Source organism: Aythya fuligula, chromosome 10, assembly GCF_009819795.1.
Source record: "Aythya fuligula isolate bAytFul2 chromosome 10, bAytFul2.pri, whole genome shotgun sequence".
In the NCBI taxonomy this organism is placed as follows: domain Eukaryota; kingdom Metazoa; phylum Chordata; class Aves; order Anseriformes; family Anatidae; genus Aythya; species Aythya fuligula.
In genome coordinates, this window is record NC_045568.1 from 15,044,828 (window position 1) to 15,054,584 (window position 9,757).

The window sequence follows — 9,757 nt, forward strand, 5'->3', positions numbered from 1 at the left end:
CTGCCGGCGGTCCCACAGGCTCCTCGCCAAAGACAGAACACGCCCAAGCACCTTATGAGCAAACCCCACTGCACCTTCTCCAGGAAGGAAAACTTTGCAAGCAACCTGTGAATCTAAGCCATCGACAAAGGATCTTTTTAATAATGAATTAAAGGGGGGGCAGGAAGGGGATCACATTTTTTTTATGCTGTGAATTGCTGGGAAGCAGCACTGGGCACAGCCCCTCGGCAGCGCACGCTTAGGATGCAACCACCACAGCCACCAACAAAAACACACCTCTCTTACAACAGCCCTACCCCGAGCACCCACCCAGCAGGGCTGTTCGGTGTGACTGTACCGCTGGATGGACCACAAAGGAGCACGAGGTGTCCTGGCACGCTCCGTAGAGGTGCTGAGTTGCTGAGCCACAACAGCTCTGGCACAGCCAGCAGGGCTGTCCCGCCTGGCGCTGACAAAACCAGCCCTGCGAGGGCAGGATGCAGCAGCCTGAGTGCAACAGAGAGCCTGGATGTTTTCTCCAAAAGGTGATCCCAATGGGGTCAGCAGGGCCGTGGGAGATTGGGAGAGATGTGATGAACTCCAGTGAAGTGGGGAGAAGGCAGCAGGCGGCTCCAACAAGCCCGTGCTGGCCTGAGTGAGCGGGGCTGTGCCGCCTGCCCGCTCTCTCCTGCTCAGTGTGGGTTTTTAACAGCACTGAGACATTAAATGATCTTTTACATTGAGAACCTGAAAGCTACAAAGGAACGAAGCTGATGTCTTCGATATTTCTACCATCCCTGCTGGCCTGCCATGGAAAAACAAGATGAAAAAAAAAAACAAAAAACACAAACAAGCCACACATAAATAACTCTGAAAGCATCTGCAAAATTTTGCAAGTGCTTGCAAACAGCCCTCACAAAAGAGCTCTACAGATCACAGACGTGTACAGCTAGGAAACAGGTTCTGCTTGGCCCAAACCTGGCACATCCTCCTTTTCTGTGGCCATCAGGATACAAAGCACATATTTATTACTGGGAGCAAAACAATCCTCACAGTGAGGCCGGGTGCTCCGAAACAAAGTGAAAAGGGAGCACTGCAGGCGGTTGGGGCTGTTGTGGGGATGCAGCCAGGCACGTCCCGGGTCAGCCGAACACCCCATGGGATGACCGGGGCAGAAAGGCTGCTCTCCATCCTCCTGTGCCCACAAGCAACCTACTCTGCAAACAGGGAACTGCTGTTGGGATGCAAACCATTAAAAGGAATCTCTGTATGCTTATTATTTAAAACTATCCATTGCCTCTTATAACTGAGGAACCCCCAGGGAGAGTGTATAGGCCTGTGTCTCCAGGACTGGAAATTGTGCTGGCAGCTCATAAGCACCACAAATGAAGAGAGGTGTTGGGAAAAGCACACAAAAGCCTCAGGTGGGAGAAGATCTTTATCACTCCCCAAATCCGTGATCGTGCCTGTGTGCTGACAGCAAAGACCATCCGCAGTGCCAGGCAGCCCAGCATCCCGCCGTGCTGTCCCTGTGCCTGCCGCCACGGGTTTGCTCTTGCAAACCCACTCCGGAGTCATAGGGACAAAGGCAGAGAACAAAGAGAAACAATTCCCATAAATTCTGTTTGTTCTGGCATACTTTGCAGCTCTCCGTGCGCTTCTCTCCCACGGCTAATGGCAGCGGATCCGTTTGAGTGTTGCTGTTCCTTGGTTTCTTGTTGAGAATGACATCAATTTCTGTCAGCCTTTTGGAGCAGTTCTTGCTCTATAAAAGATCCTGCAGAGACATTGCTTCCTGCTGGCATTAAAGAAGAACATTTGAATCAAGGACATACATCCACAAGTTTGAGACTTGTGAAAGTGCATGCCATGATTTTCCTTTTTCTAAGCAAAAATGGAAATTGGATTAAACAGTCAGAAGCAGTGCTTTCAAAAGCTTTTGATGGTGGTCTTTTGGCTGCTACACACTGACCAGCAGCCCTGCTCTCACACCAGAGTCCCTTGGAGCACCAGCAGCTATTAGGATCATCTGCTGCATTGATTGTAGCTGATAATTCTTCTGGGTATGCTACTTAAAATGCTCTTTTATTTTTAAGTTGAGGGATAGCATGCTAGAATAATGCTGTAGCAAGTACAAGCTGTAATTGCATGCTGGAATAAAGCTCCAGGACAAGAAAGGGCGAGAAGGTAAAATGCACTTGATCGTGATACATGGGCACAAGTGAGGCACACGTCCCCCAGAGATAATGGCCCAGATAACTGTCTGTCTTTTACCAGTGAGGTGGTAATTTTACCACTGAGGTGGTAAAACTTGGTATTTTTAGGTATGGTGTAAATGCATATCCACTACAGGTTTGTCTCCGCTGCTTACTCACTAGCAACATGAACAGCAACTCATAGAGCTTGGAGGTTTTGTAACTCAGGTACGTGCCATAGACCTTGCAAAAGCTCCAGAACAGGAATCAACACGTACATTAGCCCCCGAATAAATTCCCCTGACACCTACAGCCTCACACCACACTGCGAAGCTCTCGAGATCCTATCTCCCGGTGGCTGCCTTAGAAGAAAATGGCCCCCTGAATCATAATGCTGCTAATATTAGGACAGATGAGATTTTCTTAACTTTGAAGGAATTTGATTTGACAAACCGTGCTGTCAGCAAGAGGGAATTAAGTTCTTATGGCACATACGAGGGTCTTGAACGTTGGCGTGTTGGAGCCATATGGGAAGCCACACCGCAGCTAAGGCAAGGCACATCTTTTGTTCCATTTGAAATCTGTGCCCGTAGCCAGCTGCTCCTATTACGGAGACACAATAAAGGCAGAAATCCTCAAAAATCCCTTGTATCCAGAAATTCAAGTTGGCACGTTATAACCTCTTTGGATTTCTCCAAACCACAGGCCCGAGGAATTCAGGGCTGTGCATTCACATGTAGTTGCGCATGCCTTGCCTACAAAATGTGAAAAACACATCAGAGAAGTGTTTATTTTCAAGCATCTGCCCCAGACTGGGTGTCAGCGCGAGGAAGGCCCAGCTCATGGGCCACCAGCCCCAGCAGACACGCCGGCTCCTGCAGCCGCCCTCGCAGGCCTCACAGCCAGGCCCATCTTGGGGTCACTGGGATGGGTTTCTATTGCTGGCTGCCAATTTCAAGACTTTCACGCTTTATCTGACCAGAGAACTGCAGGCAGGCAAAAAGAAGAATTTCTTCAAACCCCGAGCTTCTGTTTCTCCCTTTGTACAGCCGTATTTCTCCCATCTGCATCAGCGTCTTCCAGAAGAGAGCTCCCTCCTCTACCACGAAACAATTTTTCATCGGGGTCCTGATGCAGGTGGGATGAGAGCTCACAGCAACCTCCCGGCCACCCTGGGTAGCCAACTGCTATTGCAAGAAACCACATTTTCTGAACACATTGTAATTTATGGAGCTCACTCTTGGGTTTTTACCCTCCGCCTTCCCTGTTGGCAGGTTGCCGCTGAGCCTAACACCTCTGATGGTTTGAAACCTCTTCCAATTTCCTGCCTGAATGCATTCAGAGCCAGTTTATATCTATGTTTGTGTGCCAAAGTTTTAGCTTGAATAACTGCTCTTCCTCCTGTAATACATAGGGAGTGATAGAAGCCTTTCGACTGGGGAGGCTGAGCAAACCAAGCACTTCTGGGCTCCACAACACAATAACATTTCCAATCTCCTTCCAGTTTAAATTTCTTTCCTGAGCATAGGTTTCATAAATTTTAGCCCATTTTCCAGATTAATTTTTACCATACCTTATGCAGTTGTATTTTAACATTTTTATATCACTATCTTTGTTACAAACATTCTTAGAAATATATAATAACTGTTGTGTAAAGCACTCTGTAGAAATATATAATAACTGTTGTGTAAAGCACTCTGTAGTCCTGCAGGCTGATCAGCTATAATAAAAGGGATAACTTGCAGCTCTGCTCTTCAATGCAACAGCTGGATCTGACTTGACCAATGCTTTTTTTTCTGTTCAGTAATGGGCATTAAGTAATCAACACGATTTTCACACAGCTGGCATGTACCATGGATCAGCTGATCACTCCTAAATTACTGTCCAGGAATCCAGTGAGACCTGCATGCTTGGGTTGATTCCCCTTCTGATTATATCTAATAAATATTTTAAGCTACAGATAGAAGGGACTCTCCAAATTCTTAAATGACCCACTGAAACTGCCAAAAAACGATGTCATATTTGTTGGCCAACTTCCCCCACTGAAACCCTGTAAATTGCTGCGCTGAGTGAGACGTGAACACTGTCTCCCATGAACAGCGAGGTAGGAAGGCTGTCGTCCAAGTATAATAAGAAAACTGCATTAGTCTTTCAGGGGACTACTTACCTCCCCAGCTCATATGCTGCGTGGAGATTTTAATAAAGTAGAATATTGCAGAAAAAGTTGTTTCATTTCATCTGTTTCATGTCAGAGAGATATGACAGAGAGGCAATGGAAGGTAGAGAAAAATTCATTGCCTGCAAATGTGCATTTTCACCCCAGCCTGACAGCAATGTCCCCATCCTGCAGCTGGGCCCACCACCAGCTGCTTGACGGCAGCTGCAGGCTTCAGACACCAGCCTTCGAGAGGCTTTGCATCACGTACGCACGCTTGACTCATCGAGCAGAAAGCCACATGTCTGTCTGCAGCCTTGTACAGCTCCAGCAAGTCACTGCAGAGGTTCCTGCTCACCACACTGAGCTGGGCTGTGCAGGAGGCCAACCCCCCCATCGCCCCAGGGCACCTCCAGCACCACTGTTATCTACAGGAGAAGCTCAGGGTGCTGCTCGCCATGTTAGCACCACCACCACTACCTACAGGAGAAGCTCAGGTGCTGCTCACCATGCCAGCACCATTACCATTTCCTACAGGAGAAGCTCAGGGTGCTCCTCTCCACACAAGGACAATGCTTGACCCTTTGTGGCTCTTCCATAGCCAAACCTTTTGTTTCCTTAGAGGCAAGATCCCCAAAGGGCTGGTGGATGAGCTATGCTGGAAGGATTTCAGTGCCTGTCTTAGGCTCTGCTTATGGCTGCTCTTCATCTATCTCCATGGTGATTAGAGAGAGGCCTGAAGTGGTAAATCTGCTGAAAGACCCAGCAACACAGATAGAGAAGCGTAGTTAGAAAGCTCGTGTTTGTATTGAGGAGCACAATGACCTCTGAAAGAAACAGGTGCTGGAAGAACCTAAAAATACATTAACCTGGGTAACGCATCAGACGTCAGTACTACTCAGTACTAGTCATCTACTGCGAGAACTAATGGACTTTTGTTTCTCCTGAGCATCCCAGACTCCCTGAGGGGAAATAATTTCTTAAATATCACCTCAGGGATCAAAGAAGCATCCACATCTACTGGCATATATCACCACTGTGCTGGAGATGGGTCTCAATTGCTGTCCATGGCACGCTGCAATCATCAGACAACATGTCTACGGGGTCAGGAGTTGCCTGTTGCTAAATAACTGTATTTCTACCCAAAGATAGAGTGACACAGGACAGCATGGGCTCCAGAAGCCACTGGGCCCAGGGCCATGCTGAGAGCAGGAGGCTCCAGCTTGGGTATGGTCCTGCAAGGAGACTTCTGAAACCCACCTGGTTCGTGTCCCTTCAGCCTGAGGGACAGGCAGAGCTCCTCCACGACCATCTGAACCTGGCTATACACCCAACCTGGCAACTCCTGGGAGGCTCCCAGGGAGCCTCCACCACAGGGAAGGGGACAGAAGACAAGGCTACTGCCTGTCACGGCTGGTTGGCACCAAATGGTGCTGCGGGGCTGAAAGCAAGCACTAAGCCAGGCTTGTAAAGACAAGAGGGGAAAAAAAAAAGAAACCTAAACAACTGGATTTTCTCTAATCAGACAGATAATATTTACAGCCTATGGGTGGTGCCAAAATATTTCAGGAAATGCCTAAGCCCTTTGAATAAATCTCAGGAAAACACGGGATTTAAAGACAGTAACTGTAACAATAAGAATGAAAGCCTTCCACCCTCTCCCAGCCTCCTTACATGGTTTAAAATGATTGCCATAGCAATTATCAAGGCTAAGCTCATTTTGTAGTCCCCACTGCAAATTAAGTTCTGAGTTGAACATGTAAAAGATCAGCATAAAAACTAAACGAATCGTGTAAGCTGCACGGAGCAGAAATCAATGCACTTTCCACGCAGACAGCATGCTGAGGTCTAATCCGTCCTGTTAAATTCCTACACAGAGATACTTGAACTTCATTAGAGAGGTTATTTCCCATAAGTGAAACTTCTTGCCCATTTTTAGAGTGACCTGCTGGCTTTGTCCGTCTGTGCTGGGCTTACTGCAGGGGCACGGTGGCCCAGGAGAGCAGAAACGTGTGCCAGCTGCCCCAGGCACGCTGGCATCCCACCACTTCTTCCCCATGAAACAGCAATATGCCTGTCTGTACCTGTTCCTTTCCACAACCACAACAAAATCCATCCTGAAAGTATTTTGTTTCCCCCCTCTCAGTTGCCAGTTACGCCTACAGACACAAAAAACCCAAGTCCCCTGAGGACTGCATCCTGACGTCACTACATTTGTGTGTTCAGACCAGACCTGCATCAGAAAGTTTCTACAGCACATGCAGAAGCAGAATCGTAGTCGGCAAGTGCTCACTCCCCTAAAAAATCAGGGCAATTACTTCCAAAGAGCAGATTCCCACAATATATTCTGGCATCTCAGCATTATGGTTACCTGCTCAGGTTTCAGGCCGGGGGGCACCCACGCATACTCCTCCAGGGCACAGCCCGAGTCGTCGTCGGAGGTGGAATTCCTCTGGAAGTCGAACATGAGCTTGGTGACGGTCTTCTCCATCTCCAAAGGCATAACTGTCACGATGTGCTCTTCCTGGGAGCACTTACAGTGAAGGCAAATCTTCCTGCAAGGGGAAGAGAGAGAAAAAAAGAAGAGTTCCCCTGGTGAGCTGCACTGCAAACGGGAAACAGCCGAGATCCCTGCCAGCCGCTGGCCTGCAGCTACTGAGCTCAGCCACTTTTTTTTTTTTATGCTCAGGCATTTTCTAACAAAGCATTTGTCCTTCTTGCACGCAGGAAATAAAAAGTCCGTATTTGCTATAACAACACTTAGCAATTCAGCTGAGTCAGGCTGTCAGACATTTGGGGCTATGTAATTGCTCGTCCCTCTGCTGCTCTGCAGAGAGCATTTCCAGGGGCCACGCGCCCGCCTGGCACGGACCGGCCGGTAATTGCGGAGCACTTACCAAAATTAGGACAGCCAAGCTCTTGGCTAATGCATAAAATGGTGGATTGACTGGGAAGCTGTGAATGACAAGTCCTTTTAGCATGCTGATAGCATAAATTTGCTTATTAAAGTAGCATAAAAATTGATTATAGTCTGAACATATACAGCTAAATTAAATTAAGGGAGGCGACACAAGCTGCAGTCGCACGCCAGCGGGATGCTAACGGCCCAGCTCGATGGCACACGCCTCAGCTCAGCGGCATGTCAGCTTGCTCACTGCCCAAGACACGTGCAATGCTATAATATAATTTATTATAATAAGAAGTACAGAGAGAGCAACCAAAAGGTTGTCATTTAACACACATTAGCTTAACTCAGTGCAACTACCACCACTTAACGTTTCTTTTAAGTGTGTATTCCTGCAGCTGGTGGTCCGGAGGAGATTTTTTCATGGGCATGGACCCAAGTATCCAGCTGCTCTGCTGCTAGAACACCCCAGCCATTCACCAGGGGTGATAGCGAAGGACAAAGCAGCCTGAAAACACTCCCCATGCCCCCAAATGGGGGTTAGAGTGCTGATAAATTGCTTTCTATTTCTGAAAATACAATGCTCTTCCACAATGTGGGTCAATGTTATCTATTTTAAAGTAACCGCGCAGGGTTCTGAATTAATTTGAGCTAATCAAACGCTTCTGAGGAATTGGGTGCCACTTCACGTGGGCAGCAGAAGGGGGAATCAGGCCCACATTTCAGAAATAAGGTAACAGACAAAAAGCAGGAGAAAAGTTACTGCGACCACTGCAGCTCTCTCTACTATAACGCTGTAATTTCTCTGCCCTCCAAATAAAATTGGAGGGCAGGAACAGTTAAACATCAGGGGCTTTCATTTTCAAACACCTTTCCTTCTCTTTAACCACCGTGCAAAGGCCAGCAAAGCATACCAGTGCTCCGATCCAGCTTTGAGTCTAAATTTCCACTTGGCCATTACAGCACAAAAAATGCACTCTAGCAAAAGTCAAGAGGCTCCGTTCAGTCAAGCCAGGGAGATTTGCCAGATTTTCCCATTTCCTGCCTTTCATCAGATCTAACGTACACACAGCCCCAAACGCACCCCGAGTGTCTGGTTTGCGTCCAGCCAGAGCGTCTCGGCATCGCCTCCGGCCGTTACCTTCAAAAATAATCAAGGCACAATTTCATGCGAATACTTTAATTAATCAGCTACTGTGGAAAGGCTCTCTGCCACAGCAAAGCTGCCGGTTCCTTAGCTGTTTCCATCTCATTTCACAACACGATTAGCAGCAGCTCGATATGCAACAAGATGTTAAAAATAATTAATAGCTCCAGAGCCTCACATTCAGGGTTTGCGACTTGGGCAGTTATCCTAACGGAGTTTAGGGCTCCTTTGCCAAATTTAATTTTCAGGACATCAATCACGGGCTTCAAAAGGAGACAGCCCAGCAGCGTGTGCTCGGAGAGCTAATGAGAGAAATTGTGGTATCAGGTGGCAGGGTGGAGAAAACGGCACGGGGAGGGAGGCTAAGAGCAGGCAGCCTCTGCCCCGCTGCCGCTGGGATGTGCTACGTGCCAGCAGCCACGGAAGGATCAGGAGAGCCAAGGATGAGAAGGACACACGGAGACCCTTGTGATGTCCCCAGGCCGGGACAACAGGCTTCATAAAAACTTTGCACTGTTAAAAATTGAGCTTCTCCAGGCATGGGGTTTCTGCAGCCTCCCTGGGCGAACCGTACAAACTTCAAGATCTTGCCCTGGAGATGTTCAGTACTCCTCCTTTCCCCTCGTTAAAAACAGAAGATTAACAGTTTTAATTACAAGTATTTTCTTTATGTTAGGATATGCTGTTTCATGGGAACAATACTCAGCATCCTAAGAGTATCTTTCTACTCCTATGATATGGTTTCCATGACTTCTTCACATAGGTCTCACTTATTCAACTTTACTTGATCATCTTCCAGCTCCCTATAATTAAAAATAATTCCCCATAGCGAAAACTTAATATAAAAATGTACATTTCAAACGTGAGATGAAACTGCAAAAGCAATATCCCCAACCACAACTCAAAGCAGGAGGGCGTTAAGCGAGATAACACCGGTGCCCAATCATGTGAATAGTGACCAGAGCAATAAGATGCTGGTGCTGCTGATATCCTGGTGCTGAGCTGATGGGTTTTGGGGACACATGGGGTCACCAGCCCGTCCTGCAGCTCCCTCTATCACATTAGGCATTACTGTGGCCACAGGATGAGCATCCGAGCCCGGAGCTGCTCAGCGCTGCCCCGGCATGCTGCATGCCTTTCCTTATACAGGGTGCCGAGCTGCACGTCCTGCACAGGGACAAACCCTCGACTTGGCCAGCCACCAGCCTCAGCTGAACACCACCACCTTGTCTGGAACGGCTGCTGCTCCCCAGCTCGGCTCGTAGCATCAGCCAAGGAGCCCGATGCTGCTGGGGGTGAGAGCAGGCGGCTGCTTTCTGTTGGTTGGGTGGTGGTTTTTTTTGAAAGCAAGAAGGAAATCAGGCCAGTCGCTCCCT

General features: G+C 48.1%; 1 protein-coding gene across 1 annotated transcript in view; it reads right to left on the bottom strand.

The window, feature by feature from the left end:
• PRICKLE2 (prickle planar cell polarity protein 2) overlaps window positions 1–6,879 on the bottom strand; it is a 29,105-nt gene extending 22,226 nt beyond the window's left edge. The window contains exon 1 of the mRNA XM_032194484.1: window positions 6,701–6,879. Within this exon, the coding sequence (XP_032050375.1) occupies window positions 6,701–6,832 (132 nt within the window). The 5' untranslated portion in view covers window positions 6,833–6,879. The remainder of the gene's footprint in view (window positions 1–6,700) is intronic.
• Window positions 6,880–9,757: the final 2,878 nt, after the last annotated feature.